Source organism: Glandiceps talaboti, chromosome 23 (genome assembly GCF_964340395.1).
Source record: "Glandiceps talaboti chromosome 23, keGlaTala1.1, whole genome shotgun sequence".
NCBI lineage: Eukaryota > Metazoa > Hemichordata > Enteropneusta > Spengelidae > Glandiceps > Glandiceps talaboti.
The window spans coordinates 2,864,196-2,890,167 of NC_135571.1; the positions used below are offsets into that span (position 1 = coordinate 2,864,196).

Genomic DNA, 25,972 nt, shown 5'->3' on the forward strand with positions numbered 1-25,972 from the left:
TGTTTCTTGCCTTAAGTCGAGTTTATATCTTCGCTAAACTACGCTACACTACACCACTGTACCACTGCACTGCACTTCACTACACTGCACTACTATACAACTAAACAAGACTAGACTAGACTAGACTACACTGTGCTACGCTACTATACTGCACTGCTATACTACTACACTACACCACAGTTCACTACGCTACGCTACTATATACATCTCAACAGCACTGCTATATCACTACACTACACTACACTACACTACACTACACTACACTACTCTACTCTATATTACACTACTACAGTGCACAGCACCACACTACACTACACTACATTACATAACACTACAATACGCTACAAAACACCACACAACACTACACTACACTAGATAACACCACAATACAACACTACACTACACTAAACTAAACTAAAACATCGCTTTAGAAGTCTATTACAATTCCCATCGTTTCTCGTGTACAATCAAATAAAACGAAATGCGAATGAAAACCCACAAAAGACGTCAATTTTATATCTAAATCTACACAGCACACATACATAACGAAACGTTATTATATGGGCACAAAGACAACGTTTTACGAGGTCTGCAGTATCACGACCTTACATGGCACCCTTTTATAATGCTAATAGCCTCCGAGGGTGTTTGACTGCGGGGAACAAGGTCTAACTAGCGACGTATCAGCTTACGGAAATCACGTGTCAGATTCGTTGGTATTGAAAAAAATTTATTTCAATAACATTAAGAGCTTCGAAATTGGAATGTTCTCGTTGTGAATAAAATGGATGTCAAAAGGAACTTTAAACATTCCATAAAATACTGTACATTGCTTAAGGGAAACGAAGGTCAACACGAGCGTTTTACTTCTGGCAGATTTAGAATATCGTAATTGTGAGGTTTCGAACATTACTGTTCATCTCAAAAGTTAATGCTGTAACCAAATTTACTGACTTTCTTCACAATGATGAGAAATTCTATATATGTGCGTGTGAATTGGACGGGCAATGTCATGAATATGTAACACAACTGGAAACATTTTGATCAGATATTACATTCTCATCAATTTTCATCAGTTTGAAATATTTCTATTTTTCCAGTGTTCGTTTTGAACACTCAAGGACTATTAACAGTGAATTAAAGGGAAAAAATATGTACCCTGCAATATAATGTTCTACATACATACATACATACATACATACATACATACATACATACATACACACACACACCGCCACCATATCGACACAAATTCTACACCGTCAATCACTCATACATTCTACAATAACTGATTGGCAACCGGAAAACTGGCGCAGTTTGATACTGTTCCCATATGACTTTTTCACTTATTTTTCTACAGTATGTTTATTTATATATTTATATATCTGTTTCAACTACACATATTATACAATTCAAGATCCATACGTCATTAATCATATAACACAAAAGAATAATTTACATTATTATGAATGAGTTATATCTACGCATACACCGTTTACTAAAATAGACTAACACATGTACCAGCTCTACCTATGCAAATGACAACATGTCAAATATGCAATATATCAAGTATAGTAGTATTACTTTTACGAGAATGAACTGGACAGTAACAATTACGTCATATGTCTTATTTGGTCATATCGACATTTGATGAAGAATTGTGCATTTAATTCCATTACCATACTAAATTTGTGATGGGTTAAATCGGAAGGAATATATTTCAAAGACGTAGTATACGTTTACACTAAATTACGTTATGATGAATGACTGTGCATAATGATGAGGTTATTTACATACGCATAACAGATTATTTGTGAGATGAAATATGACTGGACAAACGCTGTGACATACAGACAGACAGACAGACAGACAGACAGACAGATAGATAGATAGATAGATAGATAGATAGATAGATAGATAGATAGATAGATCACTCACAAAGTATATAGACATACATACACACAGACCACTGAATGACACGGTAGATATGCAATCTCAAGCGAACTGGAGATTCATTGAAAATAATGCCTGTACGTTATTGTGAGACAGAGCCTGATTTATGAACAAATACAATTATAAATGATCAAAAAATATTAGAATCGCAAGGTTGAGCAATGATGGATGGACAGTATGTTGAGATGGATTCACCATGAAACTTGTCAACCATGACAAATGATGATAGTTTGATCTAGTGGTGCTCAACACATAATGTTTATTTAGCTGTAAACCATGCGCTAGGCCATAAACAAAATTTTATACGACCAATAAAATCTAAATATATGAGAGAATTTTAAGAAGTGGAATTAATTTCACCGTGGCAGTACTAGTTGTGGTGTTACGGATCGGTGTTTGTTAGTATCAGGAGTGCATATGTTCAAAATAAACCTCACCACCTAGAGAAAATGGCATAGTGTTTTATGTGTAGTGTGGACTATTCGTACTTGTCCCTATTGGTTGAGAAGGGGGGGGGGCGTGTTGTTGATTGCTGCTTGACATCAATTTTTAAACATAGTAGACTGAGCGAAATGTCAATTTATCAATTTAACTATTAAGTGTCTGTCTACAGAAAATATGATTATAATAAGAATAAAAATGAATTTTCGGTCACTGTAACTCTGAGTCAAATTCAAATTACGTCCGGTTTTTTTATCAGATTTCAACATTTTTATAAAATCGAGCAGAAACAACAACCTTTTGAAAAAAATGTTATCAGGACTTTTGAAAATAACAACAAGAAGCATGTTCACTAATTCACATTTTTACCTAGTTATCTGTCAGAAAAAAAGTTGGGCTTGTCGGAGATCAGAATTCACACTGAACAACATTAGAATTGTTAAAAGTAAATTTCACACACAAAATGGAGTTGTGCCCTTCTGGTATTTGCCCTTTCAAATGCAATCTACTTCTATAAATAAAATATTTGTAAGATTAACTGGCCCCTTTTGTATTCCTATCCTGCTCACCTGGGATATTTAACGACTGTTTTGCACCAAATGGAACACGCCAGTGCTCACATACATAAACTACATAATATTATCTTATGTAGACCACAAAAAATGTCAATATTGATAATCTTACTAACGATTTTAACCTTTGCTTAGTGAGTCTTTCTAGATTACAATACTAGATACTCCATTCATGCAAAAGTTCTCTTCCGCCACTTCAGATTGACAAACAGCCATGCTTCGAACAAAACATTTGTCCTTTTTCAGTGTCAAACTGGGTCTGACAGAATGATCCAAATTAGCTGAAGGTGTTGAGTAACCGGAAGTGTGAAAACATTAGCTTCAATATGTGTAAATTCAAAGTTCTTGTTAATTACGTATACGTACATCTAGCTTTCCACTTTCTGTGATGATGTCACTGTAGATTTGTGGAATGTCATATTTTCCTACATTAGCAAAAGAAGAGCAAGTGACTTGTTCGAAACATGTTTGTTTCTCAGTCAAAAGTGGAAGAAGAGAACTTGCATATGAATATTAGTGCTTTCATGATGAATATATACATAGTATTATATAGATACTCCATTGGTTCCAAGAAGTTTTTTTTATTTCATGTTCCTTGCTATATTTGTGTGTGTGTGCGTGTGTGTGTGTGTGTGTGTGTGTGTGTGGCCCTGATTAGCAAATATTAATAGCTGTTTGTGTGGTCGCTGATCTTGTTTGATGTAAGCATGGTAAAATATAGAACATGATACAACCATGCACGTAATTTCCATGTAAATTTTCATTTTTTCTATGTAAGGCGAAAACAATAATTGTGTGATTCCGATAACATGGCCTCAAAATAGAGTAGGTAAGTCAAGATTATATTTCAGTTTACTTTACTTTATTTTATCATTAGCTTTTTAATTATTTTTGATTTTTGAAAAATACTGATTCGACCTAAATCAACCGAAATGTCGGTCAGGATACAACTTCGATGAAATATGTACATATATCACTGGGGAAAGAAAACAGACATACGTTTTGTTTTAAATTTTCTTAAAATGTTAAGGGTCAGGTTATCGGAAACTCACAATTATATTTATTTTGCCTGAAAGCATATTCATGTACACTGATTCTTTTGGTAAATTAATCTGAAAAGGAACAAGTGAAGTGAAAGTCTGCTATACTGTTCACGTCACGTTTTACGCATTAAATGAACTGAAAAAGAACAAGTATTAAGAGGTCCCCATTGTTTCAAATCTCTGTTACCGAGAGAGTAGCTCTGAAAAGACACGAGTCCTTGGGGAATACAATCTAATAACTGACAAATACTTTTCACTCTGACATATCTTTTTGGTGATAAAAAAAGGAGAACTAAGGCGACACGAACTGCTATGCTTACTTGAAGTGCAATAAACTCATTCCGTCTTTTCAAAACAGTAAAACTCCAGATTGTTTTCCATAAAGGTCATCCCTTACATTTGCTCTAAATATAGCCCAAACATTTCCATGACTATCATTGCTGTAAGGTTAAATGACCCAAAAGAATATTTGCTCATTTGCAATAAATGTAAGCTGCAGAATTGTGCACTGACGCAAATTAATGTCACTATTCCGAGCTATATCAAGACAGACAGAGAAATCGTCGTTTTCGTTTTCCCTAGGGAGATACAAGGCCAATAATGAGCTAATGTTATAAAGGTTAGGTTATGACATAAGGACAGTGTAGTATCTTCTTTAATGTAATTCACTGCCAACCATGTAAAAAATGACATTTTTGCAAAATGCCAAATTTCTGTTATTGATTAAATAATGCAATTATTAGTGAATGCAAGCTGTCGACTTACACTATAATGACAAATATCCGGTATTTATAATATAGTCGAATCACTCATTTATATTATTGAAATGGTCATCATAACTGCAATGGTGCTTTTTACATGATTTCAAAAATGTTGTTGTTGTTGTTGTTGTTGTTGTTGGTGGTGGTGGTGGTGGTGGTGGTGGTGGGTGTTGGTACCGGTGTCGGTGGTGGTACCGGTGGTGGTGGTGGTGGCAGCGATGGTATTCACTATATGAGTTGTTAACGCACTCTTGTTGGCTCTGAATGTGTTTATCTTGAATTGCTTATTTTCGTTTTTTCATACAAACATCAGTCATTTTAATTCATATCTAATCATTACTTCATAGATATTACAAACAATAACGATAGAAGTGTCAACCTGTTCAAAGTATTCTGATAGTGCTTTTTAATTAATTAAATCATTAAATTACATTCTTGTGCTGGAATTTCCACACAGCTGATTCCTTTTTATGATTTTCTATTGAACATCATTTTTGGAGAAGATGATCACAGATTTACGTTTGAATTAAGTAAGTTGTCTGTAATCACTTGTCGATGATATGCTCTTCTAGTCTTGTTAAAAACTTGACCCTTCTGCTGTGTAACATTTAAAGGAAGTTATATTGTCTAGCAAATGAAAAAAGAGAAAATATTTGTAATATTTTTGCAGCAATCATAACCTTAATGTGGCCATAAGGATGTATTTATTTTGATTTATAAAGCAATTATATCACAGCTTCCTACATGAAAATCAATGTAAAACAACATTAACTAAGTCTGTGTGTGTAAAATGATAAATCACCAAAAGCTTACAATGTGTGGAAAGTTAGTTATTGTTCGTAAAATAAATAAGAAAACATTTTATGCATGTATTATGCTTTTGCTATTTATTGAGTACCAAACAAGGACATGAGACATGTTTTACTTAGATTTTCAAGTAGGAAGCCATGATGAAATTGTACATTCTTTAGATTGTTGAAAAGGTGGACCTTTCAAGAATTGTTTCGATGATTCATGTACAGTATGCGGTTCATAATTGATTCATTCTCCCAATACCAATAGAAGAGTGATGTAACATAAAAGTCGTCTTTTGGGATCCAAATATACTAGGTAACGCATATCATGTACATTTTCTCACTCTCTAGTTGTCATCTCCAAATTTGTTGTAATGTAAAATAATGAAAAAATAAACATCCAACAGCGCATAGGGGAATAATTTATGATCATTCGAAATGTTTGTCAGATATTGAACATAAATCACATGTATAGTTTCCATGTTATGATGATAAAAGACATTTGTACCATTCTAAGTATTAAACATGTTCTATGAATATAAATTAAGCTAATCCATTGGGCACTCTGAATGTATTTGTAGACACGGGTTTAGTGAAAAGATGGATATTATGCAGTAGCATAATAAACAATTTCTAAAAAAACAACTGTAATCGATTTGACCTTGTTTTATCCTTGTTTAAGCGTGATTTATAGTCACTGTTCGCTCATTTCTTGAAGGCGTAAGCTTCACGAATTGCTCGTAAATTGTCTACCGTAATCGGGAGATAATTCGTAGAGATATCGATCGCTAGCTGGATGAGGGAGAGTGTTTGTCTGAAATCATCTACAACTGCTATGCATGGATCCTTGAACCACGTGCAATAGTAGTGCAAGAATCTCAGAATCAAGTGTATATCTATTATTGCCCGAGTCATTGAATCACGTGCAATTGTTATGCATACATCCTTGCACGTGAACAGCGATGTGGACAGCTTGCACGGTAGCTGATAATTACAATCTGATGAGTTAGTTTTTATATATTTAAAATTTCAGAACAACATCATTATTCTGTACATCTGCCATGCACATGTTTATAGGATGGATCAAATATAAAATTCCTTATTTTAGATGTAAAGTATATCCCTTCCAGAAATCAGAGTTTGACCTGTATGACATAAATGTCTGCAATAATATGTAAATCATGTCACATGCAACATCGCGCTGTCTGGCCTAACAAAGACATTTCATCACATTGCTACATTTCAAAGGCTGGCCAACCCAAAACACTTTTACAGTATTAAATTTTAGATACATTTTATAAACATTGTTGCAATTTTTGTGTGAAACGACATTATCGAGCGCATCTGTGAACACTCTGCTAAGGTATTAGTAGTATGTGCCTGACGCAAAGAATACTTTCGTGGGTGTTGCAAATGCATTACAATTCAACTCAAAAGTATTTTAACAACTCTGTATCATATGATGGTGAAGAGACAATAAGTGAAAAAAATGGAGCATTTATAGAAGGTCAGCTCCTATTGTCATGTGTCACTCAGCCAGTCGGCGGAATGTAGAAATGTCAGTATGAATTTAAATATTTTTCGTCCAATCAGATGATAGAATATAACTATGTCAGAAACATGTGTGCTTAACCAGACAACAAAATGTAGCAGTATTTGTTAGCGTTTGATAGAGTCAGACAATGAACCGTTTTCAATATTAGCAAGGTCTGTGTTCAACCATGAAATGTAGCTATGTTGGTAATATCTTGTCTAGACAGATAAGGAAATTAGTTTAATGAAGCATTTTCATTAAGATTGTAATTGTACCAGACGATGAAATGTAGCAATGTTAGTAAGTTTGAGGTTTTTGAATCAGACGATAAAAAGTATCAATTTTAGTAAAATATGTATTGTCAGATGACACATAGTTTATTAAATGTAAATGTGTTTTGTCTGCGATTTTACGCTGTACTTTATAAAAATAATTCTCAGTAAAATATTTTCTAGTTTGTGCATTCGTCTGTAAGATTCGATTTCCATTACGAGTCACTACTCATCTTAAAAACTATTAAATATTCCTTGTGACAACCCTTGGGGACATTCTAGGTCATTCTAAGGTGATTCAAAAATTTATACATCTGAAAGGTGGAGCGTGATTTTGCGCTATGCATAATAAATGTGCAGTTAATCATAAATTTCTTGCAATATCCACATTAATTGAAGCTTCTAATGTGACAATAAAACAGTAAATGTTAAAAGATTGGCATGCCTCAGGGCATAAAGTATAGTCAGACATAGAATTTCAATTACATCATCATCATATTTCATCATGTCATACTTGAATTATGCAATATTTGGCATTCAAAATTGGGGTTAAATGCAAATAACCACTGAAAACTAAATTTTACAATTAGAGTAATCTAGAGAGAAGTCCAATTCGAAGACAGTTTAGATTTCATCTGAATTATTTGCGGAAGCACTAAAAGGAATATATGATTCTTTTTACAAAGTCTTTTCGAAAAGGAATTTATAATATACAGACGAAATACATACGAAAACTAGAACTTGCTTTGAAATGTAGTTTGAAAGTTGGTTGGTTGGTTGGTTGGTTGGTTGGTGTGCAAGTGTGTCACTGAATATAAAGGCTACATATGTTTCTGACTGCTTTACCTTTGTTCCTTTATCAATTTTACTGTGAGATAGTGGTAATTAGATGGATGGGTCGGTGGGTGGGTAAGTGAGTGAGTGAGTGAGTGAGTGAGTGAGTGAGTGAGTGAGTGAGTGGGTGGGTGGGTGGGTGGATAGATAGATGAATACGCGACAAGATTAAAGAAGGTTTTAAAGAGTATTTACTGCCTTAGACTTGATTGACCAACGCTGTCTTTGTGAAATTACATGCTTGGGTCTATATGTCTGTTTTTCTGTCTGTCTGTCTGTCTATCTGTTTGTGTGTGTGTGTGTGTGTGTGTGTGTGTGTGTGCTTGTTTGTTTGCTTGTTTGTGAGGTTGTATATTTGTTTGTCTGTTTGTTTTTAAATTTAATACATTCAAACAGCAACAACATTATTGATGAGTTTGTGAATGTGTCAAAATTGTTTAGGGTGGAGTATTTTTTACAATATGTTGAGACTGAAAAGTCACTTTACTCATTAGACCAACTTGATGCATATTTATCACAGTGCAAATCAACTGAAGCAGTAAAATGAGTAAAAATCGAATAACAACGTCTCCTATAGCTTTAGAGAATGTCTGTAATCAAAAACCTGAAAACGCACACAAAACTGTTGACCAGATAGAAAGATAAAAACAACATGACCTGATTTTTTTTTATTTATTGTAATCGATCGCTGTTGGTATCGGAATCATAAATTGTTATTGAGAAAATTTAACGTAAAATGAGAATGTATTTTCATCGTGTGTGATCTCATTACACAAACTCGAGGTGCGATAGCAAGAGCTTCAAGCCATCCTCCGTTGGTCCTGAAGCTGGGCAACCAATCTGAAGACTTCCTGAAGATGGTCACTTTACAAACAAGTGACACATCAAACTTAAAAGGGAAATTGTTAAAATATCAACAGTCAATTGCTGGTTAAGAAGACAGAAACATGGTCAGAATATAATCAATTAAACGGCGTCGTCGCTACCCTATTGGATCGTCGTGCTTGCTTGTTTGCGTATGGTTTATTCTGTATTATTACAAGCGAGTAATTTCCTTTCATGTAAATGAAAAGTTGTGAACATGCATCAGTTTATCAAGTTTGTGTTGTAAGGTGTGAATCACGAATAAAGATATTTTGAATCAGTTTCAAAAGAGTTCTCGAGTAAAGGTTATCCTTGTTTGCAGCATGCGAAATATTCAGATTTGTGGCAGATAAAAGGAGACCTACGTTTTGCTTCACTTTAATGTTCCCATAATATCATTTCACAAATGTAAAACTGGACCATCTAAACCAGATGTTACCATTGCAATATATGTTCACCATTAATCATTATGTGTTTCAATTTAATTGTCACTGTTACAACACTAGGGTTAGCTTACATCCGGTTTTCAATACTATCACGAATTCGAATTTAAAACAAATTTGTAAATTAGGATATTAATATACAAAACATCACATTTAATATGTCATACTGTAACATTCAGTGTAACATACTGTCGAACATAGTATTGGGTCACACACAAAACAGAACTGCTCTAATTAAAGAAAGAATATGTAAATTTGGAAATTAATATACAAATCACATTTGGTTCGATATGTAACACTCTCATATTAGGTAGAAAATATAAGTGGGTTAATAACGAGTTTTGAATATACACATAAGTCCCAGCGATTTATTTAAAGCTTCTGATTATATGCATATGTACTAATTAGGATATTAACATGCAAATAACAAATATGGTATATTTATGTGTTGCGTAATTTCATCTTTATAGAAGCTTGCTTAGGTTCAAAGATAACAAAGAGTGTGTGCAAAATGAATATTTCAACAACAAAAAGTTATGCATTTTGGATCAATATATTAGTAGGATAATGAACGTACACGAAATGCATTCAAAATACAATCGCCGACATCAGATCATGGACGAACGGAACGTGTTACAAACAGGAAAATAAACAACTGAATTCCATTATTAATAACAATTGACACAGCATGTTTGACGTACAGACACTTGTATTAAAGTCCATCATTTGATACGAACATTTGTATGGCCTCTTTACATAATATTCACGTTCACAAACAAATTTCCAGTTCGCCTACCATTTCATGTACACATAAAGAGACCATAAAACTGTTCTTATCAAACCATGGTGTGCGATACAAGTCTCTTCTGTTCCAACATGCTGAGTCAAGTGTTATTAATCCAATTCATTTGTTTACTTTCCCTGTTTATAACAGGTTGCATTCGTCCATGGTCTGATGTCAGCAGTTGTAAAACAAGGTCCAACAATAGTGAAGCTTTTACATATGACAAGATTTTCTGTAGTGCAAGCATCAAAATAGTTATAGTATAACACGTTACTATTCTCTCCCCTGCCATTTCAGCTCTCCAGCAATAGTTATTGGAAGGGCATAATGATGACGATAGTGTAAAGGATGGATGAGGTAGACGTTCCTGATTATAGTCTCACGGCGATTGTTGCGACTGATTAGGGGTTACAGCTACCTTTATTAGTAGACTCAAATATCGACAATCATACCTACACTATTGCCGTATCAGTCATTCACACGTGACGCGAATTTTCAATAAAATCGCCATTAAGGAACAACAAAGCAGCCATCCATAATTCGGTTTTTTGTTTGGTTTGGTTTCGATGGGTTGAATGAAAATAGCCCTTGCGAGCTACACATAGTTACATACAGCAAATTAGGTATTCAACTTCTGACTTGACGTTTCATCTCGTATTGCGAACAGCAAATAGTCGTGTCAAATGCAATAAAGCAAAGGATGACAAAAACCTTTACTATAAAATTTGATTGGAGCTCAACTATGGCACACAATAGGAGCAATAGACTGATGAAAAGTAGATAAAATCGCTCTATGCTCCTGGCAATCTAAAAGTCGCATCTGGGACTACATATAAATTCCCATTTACAGCAGCCATAACCTTTTGTTATCTAAATTGCCGACTGGGTTATATATATAACTAGTTCTGTTTTTTAATACACTGAATATACAAAGACTCAAAATACATGCGTATACATAAACTTTATCATTTCCTGTTTAAAAACTTGCTTCAAGTTCTGTGAGAAGAGATCAAGAAACAGCTAAAATCGATGATTGTACAGTAATTAAAATAGATAGCTCAAATCACAACGGGTGACCTTTCTTTTACTCAAGAACTAATTTTTGTGACAATAGCAATGGGGTTTTACGACCTGTAATTTCCGTTTTGTTATTGACAGAAACGTGACAAATTATCACTGCGATGTGTATCACTATGTGAGCAAAATGTTCAATAAATTCGTTATTTTATGATCATAACTGTTAAGCGTACTAGTTATTTATTTTACATAAACATGTGTCAGTTTGTTTCTCGCATCGATAGATACCACTTTTATAATATATGCATTTTCAAGTTCAACTATTCAAATCTGCTCATTATCAATGCGAAATTTACTAGTGATTTTGCATATTTCTTAGCCTTCGTTCGACGCACACAGTTCTGCTACTTACATGGCACAGAAGCAATTTTTTATTACAAACAAATATATTTTTATGTAGATAGAATGTATTTTCAAGCTAATTTATTTAGATTGTCACTCAACTATATGCGAAATGAGCTATAGTGATTTGCATATGTTTAGGCTTTGTTCAACATATATAGTTCTGTCGTTTTTAATCTAATTAGACTCAGTAATTCAAAGTTTCGCTTATTAACAATTTGCGAAATTAACATATTTGTGTGTGATGGAAGCTATCCTGCTTCGTGTGTTGCTATAACTTTATAATGCAATTAGGAGCGTGGAATACCAAACATTCGTGTATGACGAGTAGCTAGTATCGAGATCATGTTTCACCGCATGTCAAGACAGGGTGAGAGCGAGGTCATACGGATATCAGGACGTAATCTAAAACGGGTATATTACTAACGTTGCTTTGTCCACAAACTTGATATGCGCCATTATCACATACCAGTGGATCGATTCATATTAGTTGTACAGAAGGACTTGGACTGTGGCGATGTAAATCAAGATTTGACAGAATATGATTAATTAAACCTGTTAGCAGGATATGACTAATTTATATCAGCTGTGCAACATATCGAGTAATATAAGCCTGTGGAATTGCACCACATCAAGCAACATTTGCTAATTCTAGACAAGTGTTTGGACTGTGGGGATATAAAATAGTTCTTCAAAATTTAAAATTACTTATACGTTTTGGAGAATAGGCAAGTTTCAGCTGAGCATAACAGTCAATGTAATCTAAGCCTCCGGAATAACATTACTAACAACGTTTGCTAATTCCAGAAAAGTGTTTGGATTGTGGCGATGTAAAAGACATCCTGAAAGAGCAATACTAATTATAGGTTTTGGAGGAGCTGTCTAATTACAAACAGCTAAGGAAAAAAGATTAAACGTAACTTAGTCGAAGCTTGCGGAGTTATTACTACTTGAAAAACGTTTGCTTAGTCAGGGGAAATGGGTTATTCCACTTCGGATTATGGAAACTACAACACATCTGGTCATTTATCTCTTATGGCCAGAAGCCATTGAATGATGTTGACTCCTGACTGCAGACTTTTACGTCAGCCATTGTCAATACATTATTAACGCTACCTTGATATTTGCCAATTTTTTTCAACTTAGCAGTTGACGTACTTCACACCTTCTATTACCTTGAGGATATGTTGTATAGATGTTAACCACAAATTTCAGTGTGTCCTATTAAATATAGTCGTCAACCCCATACCCCATACCGAGCCCAAAAAACAACAAATAACACATACACACAGACAGACAGACAGACAGACAGACAGACAGACAGACATAGATACATACATACATACATACATACATACATACATACATACACACACACACACACACACACACACACACATACATAGATACATACATACATACATACATACATACATACATACATACATACATACATACATACATACATACATACAACATACATACATACATCATTGGAAATATAACGTTTTTAATGTTTAAATTGTACATACATATTCTTTTTCAAATTTTGAGCCATGCCTTTTTTTATAAAAAAAATACTTTTAATATGACATTTGTCCGTTTCAAATAACTAATTTATCACTGACAGGAACGTTACTTCTTTTATTATTTGAAAATATAAAGTTTATTATGTTTAACACTTGCGATAACAAATATAATTTGATTATAATAATAGCTCACAAGTAGCAAAATATACCATACATTTTTGAAAAGTGTATGAAAATGTAACATTTGGGGGTTTTGTTACCTGCAGCAACGAAAGTATTGAGGCGTCCCTTACAAATACCAAAAACGCAACTGAGACATACATATGCATAAGTTTATGTGACATTTGCGATGTTATAACATGAAAAACAATGTATTGAGTCACCCCTTATGAATAACTAAACAAAGGCATTTTGGATGCTCATAATTCCACGTGAATGCAAATTATTTTTACGAAAAACTGAGGTAAATGTGTCAATTTGTGAATATGTGTAAGTGGTCGAGGATACAAAATTTCTATTAGTTCACTTTTCATGACAATGATGCCTCCCGCAGTGAAATACTATAAAATATGCTAATTAAGTCATTAAAATGGCGCAATGTCAACATTTTTACGATATTCATTACCACTTTCATGAATAAATATTTGTTCAAATCATCAGCGTGAACAATATATAACCAGATAAATCAAAACCAATCATTACATCTATGCTCATTTGAATATCTTTACAGCATTTAAGTTGAATTTTATGGTTGTATATTCTTCCTATGAATGCGAAATGTCTTCACTTTATATTGTAAGAAGTCACCGTACATGTTAAACACTCGAAATGATAGTTGCATTGATGGTATTGACAATATTAACTTTTGCTGTAGTATGCTTATACCATGCCGACCTCTAGCTGTTATCTTTTGATTTGAATAAGGGAACTTTTACGAACGATTGGATGAAATTGTAGGAAATAATGAAGTCACTGTGTCTGATCGTGTTGACATGCCATCGTCCAGGCATACTTCCGGAAATGACGATGAATGTTTTAGATATCTGCATAATTGATTACAACATTATTAAAATTCATAAATGGTGTTCACTTTATATAGTTTTAGAATACAAATTGGGCATTATTGATAATCAAAAAAATATCTAAATTTATAATCTTGTGTGCATTATATTGGATAAGAGATAAGCTGACATATTAGAAAAAACTAAATCAGCTAAGCATAATTTGAAGGTTGTGAAAACAAAGCGATGCACTGCAGATAATGTGGAATACAAAATGGTGTCGATTTAATGACGTATAGTTAGAGCTGCCGACAAACCTTTTCTGATAGTTTATCTACAGAGTTGTATTTCATGATATCAAGGTTGGCGTTTAATTCCACAACAGGGAAACTGTGCAAAGTACAGTAGACCCGCATGGATACGGCGAGTGCAATTAACCTCTGTCATACAAATCCTTTTTTCCGCCAACAGTACAGAAACAAAATTCAATTTTTTCTATTTTTGTTCTCAAATTCTATTAATTTTAGACTAAATTTACAGAAAAATGTATTTAAAACGTGTCTAGTGCAAACGTTTTGGATCTAAGAGACAAAATTTGTTTAAAATGGAGTCGTCAATTATTCACTGTCTTGGAAGGAACAATAAAACTTTCAAGTAGTTAGGCTACACCATGAGGGACATTGAGTGCAAAAAGCCAGCTACATTCTAATTAGTCAGAAAGGTCGATTTTCGCTGCAAGGGTCTCCAAACTAAACTTATTCAATTTGCGATTTACCTCTGCATGAGATTTCGATTAATCTATGCGCCTGTCGCAAACCCATACCATAAAGAAAGCACGGTCAATTTTTTATAGGACAATTTCCGGTTTTCTATATTCTGTAAGTATTAATTTATTATTTGTTGATGGATAAGTAATATTCATTAAGAATCTCACATCAGACGGTAATGGGGGCCAGAGATGTCCTACAGAAATGATTTTATGTCCCAACCCATGTTGTTTGTCAACGTCACCGGCGATGTTTCTTCAATAATCGTTTCAACATTCTGTTGCGGGCTAATGAGTTTTCGATTATCGTGCACTGAATAAAACGGAATAGTTTAGATGTTAACTTACCTCCGTTTCCTAATATGCAAATAAAAAGGCACAATCCTATAGTTGAATAAGTGTATCCGGCGGCCATTCTGTTACTCAGGGCTGTCCAAACCTTTTATGCATTCTGTGGAAGCTACAGTATAAGTAAAATTTGCCCAATTAATGTCTAAAATGGTTGAAAACTGTCGTGGCGAGTATTATTTCTATAAATCGACTCATTTTGGATTCATTGTGAAGTACGTCACTATGAGAATGGATGGCTCTCAGAGGATCCATTTGATGAGCCCTTGTTCTAGTGGTGAACAGAAAATAAACGTATATGTGAAATTGTGTAATGGTCAAGACGACAAGACAAAAATAACTGCGCTCATCAACACTGTCGGAGCCATATTGAAAACTAAATTCCTAATTGGTTCTCCGGACAATGCATTCCACCCAACACTCTAATAAGATCCTTCTACAAGCCACGTTCTCATCTATTTGTTGCTATGGTAACAGTTAGGAGTGATGAAGAGGGGCGTTTTATGACGGTATAGGTACACCATTGCCATTACATGTGTGATTCACACACCACACTGTCAATATATGGCACAAGGTTGAGATACCACTGGGAGTATCGTCTCTACTCCTAATTTCGGCATCGTTAATATAAAATGTATACATAATTACTAGCCGAGGCCAAGCGCTCGCCTTTGAAAATCGACTATTTGTGATCATTACAGAGATACAACTAAATAGGTATTGCCGACAGAAACTCAAACACGCGGCATACATTTTAATTTCAAGTTGGTCGTAAAACAATGAACATCAAGGTACTTATACGAACACCGACAAATTCGACAACAACGGGACTCATCAACGCTAAAAACCCCAAATAAAGAAAGTTTAGCCCGGTTTTCGAGAGTTTGATTCGGAGTTCTATGGGATTTGTACCGTAAAGCGAATGTAAAGCGAATCAGAAACGTTGCACCTACCTTGCTAGAGAGTTGCAAGCCACACAAGCCCACAAGTCTCAATGTGGTCGTCCTTGGAGAGAGAAAAAAACTCGATATGTATAACTCCTTTGCGTTGGAAAAAAAATACAGCTTCATATAGTGTATGAAGTTCAACAACGTCTGATTTTTTTTACGCGATACTACGGCCAATGCAAATCTAAACGCCGTAGTGTGTTAGGTACACTGCGTAACGTAAGGGAGACAACACGATTCCGATTGCGATCGCTTCCCATTGAAACACATCAGTCTGGGCCATACAAAAGAAATTTTATGTTGTACCGTATACAGTGACCTTTTTTCTTGACCCTTCGAGTTCTTGTCACTTTGCATTATTCATGTTAACATAGTTATCTGTTGATTAATCACAAATGTAGACTGCTCAAGCAAAGTTTGTGGAGCCAAACAGAAAAAATAAAAACCAAATAATTGTCTCTTTTGTTGCCCTTTTTTCAAGTGCTGTCGAGTGCCTGGTTACGGATGTGGATATGACGTAGTATCCATTGCTAAGTGAAGGACACAAAGGGGTCAAACTAACGAAATTGACCTTGTTACCTCTCTGTAGGGCAGTTTTGGCAATTTTTAATTGAATCATTGAGCTAAGTAAAGCGTGTAGGTTCATATTGTGAAGTTGTCACTGTAGCTGGAAAATCAACTTACTTCTACAGAAGTATATCAATGAGAGGTCAAGTTTGTTATTTTCTGAAGTAGTGTGACCCGCATATTAAAAGTTAACGTGGGTTTTTTTTCGTTTTTTTTTTTTTTTTTTTTTTTTTGGGGGGGGGGGTGCTGCCAAGAGACTTTTAGTTGGCTTTTGGGGCTAACTGTATACGCTAGTGGTCAATTTGAAAACTCAAGTTTGTATGAGTGTAAAGATTCAGCCATCTTCTGATAAATCTAACATTGGTAAGTTTTCTTTTCGGTCGTCTTTGAAAGTAGTGGGTTCAATCAAACTTAATTATGTTTGTACAGTATTACAGTACATGGAGGAATCATAGAAACGTAAATATTAAGTGTAATAATAAGCGAATTCAGGCCAGGATTTGTATTAGTATTATTTGTTATGTTTGCGATACTGTTACGAAACCCCGTAGCACAACTTTTCGAAAGAGTTGTCGTGTGAATGTCGTGTTGAATATTAAAAACTTTGCTATTTATAGTGGCACGACTGGTGTGCTTTGTACCAGCAGACATGTTATTTTTTTTCGAAATGCTTCCCTCAATTTGGAAACGGAAAACTTCGGAAATGCCTCTGGATACCACCAGGTGAGCATGACGCTGCATGGTTGGACTGACGACACGTTAATTGGCCTTTTTGTGTATTCCAGACATGAAAAAAGTAACTGTGATACATAACCTTCAAAATTGGTCCTCTGGTAAACTAACGACAGGGTTCCTATAATGAACCCAATGCAAAGGGTAACACGAAAATAGTTTGTGTGCTTACCGGACCCCTCAACCCGGTGAACTTTATCACCCTTCGCTTAAGATAAACCGTGTGCTCGAGAGGGCGATATTTGCTTATCTTCTTCAACAGGTACCGCTACATTATTTTAGCCATGGTGATTGTAATATGACACAATACTAATTTTCGAAAATCTCTGAAGATTACATTTATAATGATTACAAAGGCAACTGCAGAGATAATCATGTTTCAATGTCAGGTATGTAATATGGTAAGACAAGTAGATAGATTAATGGTCATTTTTTATTCAGTTGGTCTACCTCTACCTCATGTCGGTGCACAGACACTAACACGGCCATGTAGTTTGGAGACTCAATATGGAAATGTATGTCAATACAATTTGTGCAGTATGAACAGAGCGAGACAGACAGACAGACAGACAGACAGACAGACAGACAGACAGACAGACAGACAGACAGACAGACAGACAGACGGACGGAAAGATAGATAGATAGCTAGATATACAGCTAGATAGCTAGACAGCTAGATATATAGATAGATAGATAGATAGATACGATGGATGGATAGATAGATAGATAGATAGATAGATAGATAGATAGATAGATAGATAGATAGATAGATAGATAGATAGATAGATAGATAGATAGATAGATAGATAGATAGATAGATAGATAGATAGATAGATAGATAGATCCCTAAGCTTATATCATTATACATGCCAGGTTATGTTAATGTAAAAATCCTAATTAAAAGGTCTTTGTACACATACATAGTTTGTATATACCAATAGATAGGAGATCTGCTTTTTTAACTTATACACTATATAACAATGTGGGTGTGAATCAAATTTATATATCACCGACCATCACAAAGCTTACACAGTGTAAACATATAATGGGTCCATTTAAACATTCTTAAACGTTTATATATTGAACCTTTTGATGTTGCAAGTGTTCTTTTGTTCAGTACCATATAGAGCTTAACGGAATCTAACACTTTTATCGTCCCAAAGGCTTTTAGTAGCATGCCCCGAATCAATTATTGTAAAATATACCATATTTCGTTTTCAATTGAACTGCAATAAAAATTGAAATGTGTAACAGATCCGTTGATGTTCGACCTTCCAGAATGCACTTTAAATTGCATACAGTTGTTACAATTGAAATAGGTCATTTGTATGCATACATTTATATTGTACGCATGCATTTATATTCTTCAAAGAACTCGGTTGTAACAATTTGTTTTCATTTTGATTTATGAGGTCAGTGTTTAAATAGTTGTTCTTGTCAACCCATATTGTAATTTTAAAATATTTTAGATGAAATCGACCATAAATTGCCTTGAGGAAACATATTAGTTAAGTGAAAAATTTAACCTTAACATTTAGTATAATAAAATACAGTAATGCAATACGAGATTTCGTCATTACATTTTTTATCAAATTTTGGGATCAGTTTGTCTGTTTGTCTGTCTGTCTGTCTGTCTGTCTGTCTGTCTGTCTGTCTGTCTGTATTTGAGTGTATGTGTGTGTGTTTGTGTTTTTTGGTGTTCGTTTGTTTGTATCTATTTTTATTATATCATATTACGTATTTCGTTTATTTACTTACCTATTAATTGTTGCATTTGTTCATTAATTCGGTTTGTTTATCTGTGTATATTTGTTTGTGTATTGTAAAATGAACAATTTTATCCAAGAAACGACAAATTGGAGTCTACTAATGTTAATACAGTACGAACACTTTAAACAGCTGTTACATCAACTGTCAATGTCCATCTGTAATTATTGCTTTTATCTTACATTCAAAAAACTACTTTCGGATTAGAATTAACCTCTAGGTGCAAAACCCCGTTTATTTGGCAGAGATATAAAAAGTTAGTTCCCCTAAAATTCTTGAGGTAATCCTAATTCGATGACCTGGGATTGAATCATTGGCCTTTAAAATGATAAATGTGATGTAAAATGTTGAGTCCATGAAGTATTGCTCTATTTCATCATCGATGTCGTTACAGGAAAGGAGCCCCCAGAAGTCTGTTTAATCTCGAGGAATGTGTTCCTTTTCGTCAGTCACTGTCTAGTCGTCAGATATGAATTTTACATAAGGGTTGCTTGATCCTGTCGGCCAATTTTTGTACACACAAGAGATGAAAGTCTTGACACATTAATGATGTAAACCACGTATCTACCCGTTCTGCTGCCTGGAGACTCAGTTGTTAGCTCTAATTCCCAACTTATTGACATAACTGACAATATATCTATTTCTGAACGACAGGTATGTGATTTGCCTAAACAGAACACGTGGCACTGAAGTAGTATTTATAACGTGGTGTCATTTCACGGTCTACATGTTTTCATCGGCTTTGTTGTCATGCATTAGTGTTGACCCAAGGTGGTTGTGATATCCTTGCCCTAACAAAAATGCAAGCAACATGCTATGAATTTGATATTCTGCATTTCGGACTAGAAAGGAAGGACTCAATTAAGCTATGAAATGTGTTTACCATGTATATATCCCTTTTGTTATAAATAAAGGGGTTTATTGACTCTAAATGCTGCGATAGACCAATTTCCAATGTGCAATGAACTGGTCAGTACAGATTTAAACAAACCTACCGACAGCAGTGTTTCCTTACATACATACATCCATACATCCATACACACACACACACACACACACACACACACACACACACACACACACACACACACATACATACATACATACATACATACATACACACTTTGATTGCACCTTAATTACTCCAATGTGTAAGTACTTCAAACTGAACAAATAACTACAACACATTACTTTAATTACTTATGTCTCACAAATCATTGGAATGAGAATAGTTTACATTCGCATTAAAATTCCTATACAACACTATTGCAATCATGTGTTTATAATCTAATAATTGCAGTCAATCAAATACAATTAAATGAGACAGTTTGATATTTAAGATATTTGAAATGCGTACATATTACATATCAACTTTCAAAATGTACCTGACTTCCTCTCTAAGTGTGTGACGAAATGCCAATTGATTCCAAAACATGCACAAAGAGTTTGATTGCCAATTTTTCAACTTTATACTTAGAAATATTTTATGGTAATCAGGTAGCAACCACTGGCCGATCGCTGGTTAGGCGAGGCCCGTAGATCTGTAACACACAGGCCATTCATATAATAATTTGCCGTTCAGTTTTTATGGCGAAGTTGGAACGTTGCTTCATCGATGTGTGTATTGAATCAGGTATATCTCACAGATTTCTTATTTCAGCTATTAGGTAGCGTTCGGCAGAATACTATTTGTAACATTTAGGATAAAAATTAATCATTTTACAAGTTTAGATTGTTGTTTTACTTGATAGATAACAACACTTTTTTTTCAACTGATCACAGCGTGATTGTTATTGAGGAAAGTTGAAAGATTTAATCTCCAAGTTAATTTTTGCCTTTTCAATAAGAATACATTCAGTGCTATTATTGTTTCTATTTTAAATGTCGCCAACGAGAGAGAGAGAGAGAGAGAGAGAGAGAGAGAGATAGAGAGAGAGCTAGAGAGAGAGACATACATACATACATACATACATACATACATACATACATACATACATACATACATACATACATACAGACAGACAGACAGACAGACAGACAGACAGACAGACAGACAGACAGGCAGGCAGGCAGGCAGGCAGGCAGGCAGGCAGGCAGGCAGACAGGCAGGCAGGCAGGCAGGCAGGCAGGCAGACAGACAGACAGACAGACAGACAGACAGACAGACAGACAGAGCACTTTTGTCCATCTGCCTCTCTATCCGTCTGTCCACCTGTCTGTCTGTCAGTCTGTTAACAATGTGTGTGTGCGTTTTGAAAATGTACCTGTCATATAACCAGTCAATGAAGCTGGTTATGAATTGACACCCTTTCATACTTATTATAAATACCATTGCCATCATTGAACCAGAACACCCTATCGAATAATGAAACCAAAGAATATAACACATACACAGTATGATAAAGCACGTATTTACATGTCTCTCTAAGTTTTGACGAAAAGTTAATTGCAACAGACATTGTAAATAGATTTTATACAGCAAGAAAAATTAGCAGATCGTTTACCTATAATATTTCAATGTAACGAAACCAATAGAAACATATTCTGTAAAGGGGGTATGGCGCCTTGTAGTTGTACTCTCTGATTGCCTCATTGCTGATGATGGATGGAAAAATCCGTAAATACAATCACAAGAAATTGCGTAAAACCAATCTAGCTAGTTCAATTTCCATTACAGAAAAAGGGAAATGTAGGTACCAGCCAAAGTACATCATTATTTTGAATTTTGAAATCAGTCTTGAGAGTTTTGATTATATTATTGAAGTAAAGTAATTACTGGGCCTCGTTTTACCACTTCAGATTCCTCTCTTCGCTCGTCACCATGATGAGCTAAGTTATGTGACCTCTTTCAGCAACAAAGGCGGAGTTTTAATTTCTTTAGGTTCTACACATGCATGTTGCTAATAGTTTTCTGATCAACTTTAAAGCTGGCCTCCCCAAACAGAATTATTCCAGGTTTTCTCAACAATTTCTACACTTTCTCTATTCGTCTTTCATACTTAACTGTACTCATTGCATTACTGATTAAGCAAGTTTTTTTGTCATTTTTAAAATTATGTTTACTACCAAAATTAAGTAAGTTTAGAGTTTCAATTAACCGGCACTGTGGTTTTTTTTCATCTCATATGACATTGTTATGAACTATATAACAGAAAAACAAACGTGTATAGTGATAGCGTGGTGCGTGACTAACGACGTCCAAGTGAAACCCTAATCTATCCAGAGTTGTTTTCGCTTTCCTTTGATTTTCGCTTTGATATTACGTTGAATAAACACGGCACCAAACTGCAACTTCAAAGAAACATCAGATACTACGTACGAGTAAATGGTATCCCCTAACTTTCCAGCAAAACATTGAAACGTGAAACGTTGTTTGTCGTTTGATTTTGATTGCGTGTCAAAAAACGAATGTTCGCATTTCGATATCCACCAAATTCCAAAGTAACATGTAAATCTAAATTTTGATTTCTTAAACACGTACTCATGGTTTGAAACTTACGTCAAAAACTAATCAGATTATCTCTGGATAGTTTAGGATTTCACTTGGACGTCGTTAGTCACGCACCTAGCGTGCATGCGAAATAAACGATACATTTTATCTCACTGTCTGTGAACACGGGTCAACGTCACCGTCGTTATCATAAAAGGAAAATTCAAAGATAAATTTGTTTATTTGTGTTCACAGTGAGATAAGATGTTACATTTTGTGTGCGTGCGCAATATCAGTATCTGTAATTTAAATTTGTTTGTGTGAATAGCAACAAAACACGTTGGTGAAATGTAAAACAAAAACAACCTTCCGCCTATTGAAACTTTAAAGTTACCTAATTTTGGTGGTGCACACACAAAAACGCAAAAAGTTTCACGATTCTCGCAACAAAGAGGTCACGGTTTAGTTGTTCTTCTAACTATCAAGGGGCCATGATACGATAACAAGACCTAATTTGTTTTCCTTATCTGAATGTGTCCCAAGGCAATTCACTTTACAAATTCACATTCATCATTGAATCCATAGCTATATTTAGATACATGTTTGCTGTTTTGCTTATTAACGAACTGAAGAACATTTCAATGTCACTTGTCAACGACAAATTCATGCATTCAATGCTACCAATGTCAGTAGAATATGAATGAGAGAGAGAGTGAGGGTGTGTGAGAGAGAGAGAGAGAGAGAGAGAGAGAGAGAGAGAGAGAGAGAGAGAGAGAGAGAGAGAGAGAGAGCAAAATGGCGACGATAAAAATAAAATCATCTTTGCGAGTTTTTGAGAAGGTACAATTAACCTTCTTTAGCTTTAAATACCATGATCCAGTAAACTGCTTGAAACATGGTGACAGAAAACACAAACTCGAATGAAGAAAATAACATGGTTGAAGCTGCAACGGAACGTTTTTTAGAAACTGTCTTGCTAGATATAATTACTTCATCGTAAACGGTATTAACTCGCCGTTGGCTAAAGTATATTTATGTACAAGTATTTTCACATTTTTTCCGCGATTATATTCTTGCTTATTTAATTGAAAACAAAATACTCAAGTAACATCTAGTGCGCAGGTTTCAATTATAAGCTTAGTGTATTTTGTATAGTATTAATATTTTATACATTAAGTGATTGTTGGCATACCCCAAAAGGGAATTAGTTTCTGTCAACTCGTATGTTTTGTCGTGTTCTCACACTTTTCTTTTAAGTTGTCAATTTTTCAAATTTTAACAGACCAGAAATTCATTTTTAGAGTAACTTGAAGACTAAACATACATCAACGAACCGATGTCAAAATATTCGTCAAAAATGTGTATATCTACATTTTGTATAAGTTTACATATGGCTTCAACATGACGCCATAATATGACGTCACTGCATATCCACATGTATTTGGCAGTGACGAGGTGAATCGAATATGCAAATCATGGCACTCGTCTGATAACTATCAATTTGCAATCTGCTTTACGCATGTAGTACCACCGCTACGTTTGTTTAACTAATTAACATGCCCTTGGTGTTTGTACCGAAGATGTATAACATATGTCAAACAGATACTTGTTAAATAGCTTTACCATGCAGTCCTGCATACAAACATCGTTAGTCCAAATGTCGTAATTGAAAATGACTACCATTACACGTAGATAGATAGATAGATAGATAGATAGATAGATAGATAGATAGATAGATAGATAGATAGATAGATAGATAGATAGATAGATAGATAGATAGATAGATAGACAGATAGACAGACAGACAGACAGACAGACAGACAGACAGACAGACAGACAGACAGACAGACAGACAGACAGACAGACAGACAGACAGAGAGGTGCGTTTGTGTGTATGTATACGCTCATTTTGTTACAGTATATTTTCTAAGGTGATTAGACTTTGAACTGATTGCAAGGGAGCATTCTTGATTTTGTCATGTCAATCACACGATTGCCTTTGGCGGTTTTGAAAAACCAGATTCACTAAGGTCTAATGGTATGTAAACCGCAGTGTTATTATCATTTTAAAATAACTGTTTTTATGAATTGTTTTGACAACTTCGACAGAGGTTAAGGGGTGTAGGTCAGCTATGACGATTTATGTTCTAACGAAGAGAACTGATCTAGTCTCCAGTTGTTATAGTGTATTGCTTGTTCTACTCCCTCGCGGATGAACTTGATTGATAATACGCCGTGACGGTCAAAGGTCATGGGAACGATATAAAGTCTGTTAAAATGCTACACTGGCAATGTGAGGAATAACAGTAAATGACACCATATGTGTATTAACATGTAACACTGTACAAAGAATTCACAAATCGTTAATTTGCCATTTAAGTAAGATTTTCTCATAAGGTTCGCACATGGTATAGTTTAGGTTAGATATTTCGTGTCAAAGGTTATCAAATGTTAGCTCCAAGATGTCCCACCTAAACTGTCAAATATTCTTTTCTGCACTATCTACTACACAGTATATATTAACCCCATTGCTCACCTTCTCTTTCTCAGTCTACATATCTCTCTGTATCTGCCTCTGTCAATCTATGTCCCTCTTCTATCTTTCTCTACCCCTATCGTTGTCAGGCGCTGTCTATCTTCGTCTATGTATATCTCTATCTATTGTCTATCTGTCTATCTATCTATCTATCTATCTATCTATCTGTCTGTCTGTCTGTCTGTCTGTCTGTCTGTCTGTCTGTCTGTTTATATATATATAATATATATATATATATATATATATATATATATATATATATATATATATATATTAAGTATCTCTTTCTCTCCCCTCAGGCTCCTTACCACCCTCTTCTCCCTCAGGCTCCTTCCATCCCCCTCTCCCTCTCCCTTATGCTCCTTCCCGCCCTACCCTCTCTCGGGCTCCTTCCTCCCCACCCTCCCTCTCCTTCAGGCTCCTTCCCTATCTCCCCCTTCCTCAGGTTGGTTCCCTCCTACCGTCAATGTGATGATAACAAAACGGCTCTTTCTCTGCAGTGAGTGTGTATATTGATAAGTAATCCAGTGTGTTTTGTGATTGAAGAGGAGTATTTCAATCATCAACAAATTAATGTCACGTGGGTCAAGACTGTCGGATTATACTCATTTGCAAAGTTCTGATTGATGAATAAC

The 25,972-nt window shown here is 34.9% G+C and overlaps 1 protein-coding gene across 2 annotated transcripts in view; it reads right to left on the reverse strand.

The window, feature by feature from the left end:
- The window catches only part of LOC144452842 (neuronal acetylcholine receptor subunit beta-4-like), a 106,543-nt gene that overhangs the window by 55,184 nt on the left and 25,387 nt on the right, over nucleotides 1-25,972 (reverse strand). The window contains exons 1-2 of one of the 2 annotated variants that reach the window (XM_078144020.1): nucleotides 16,312-16,395; nucleotides 15,359-15,470 (exon numbers count right to left, since the gene is read on the reverse strand). In XM_078144020.1, the coding sequence (XP_078000146.1) occupies nucleotides 15,359-15,425 (67 nt within the window). In that variant the 5' untranslated portion in view covers nucleotides 15,426-15,470; nucleotides 16,312-16,395. Of the gene's footprint in view, nucleotides 1-15,358; nucleotides 15,471-16,311; nucleotides 16,396-25,972 lie in introns of those variants that run through there. The other variant, XM_078144021.1, reaches the window with a different exon arrangement.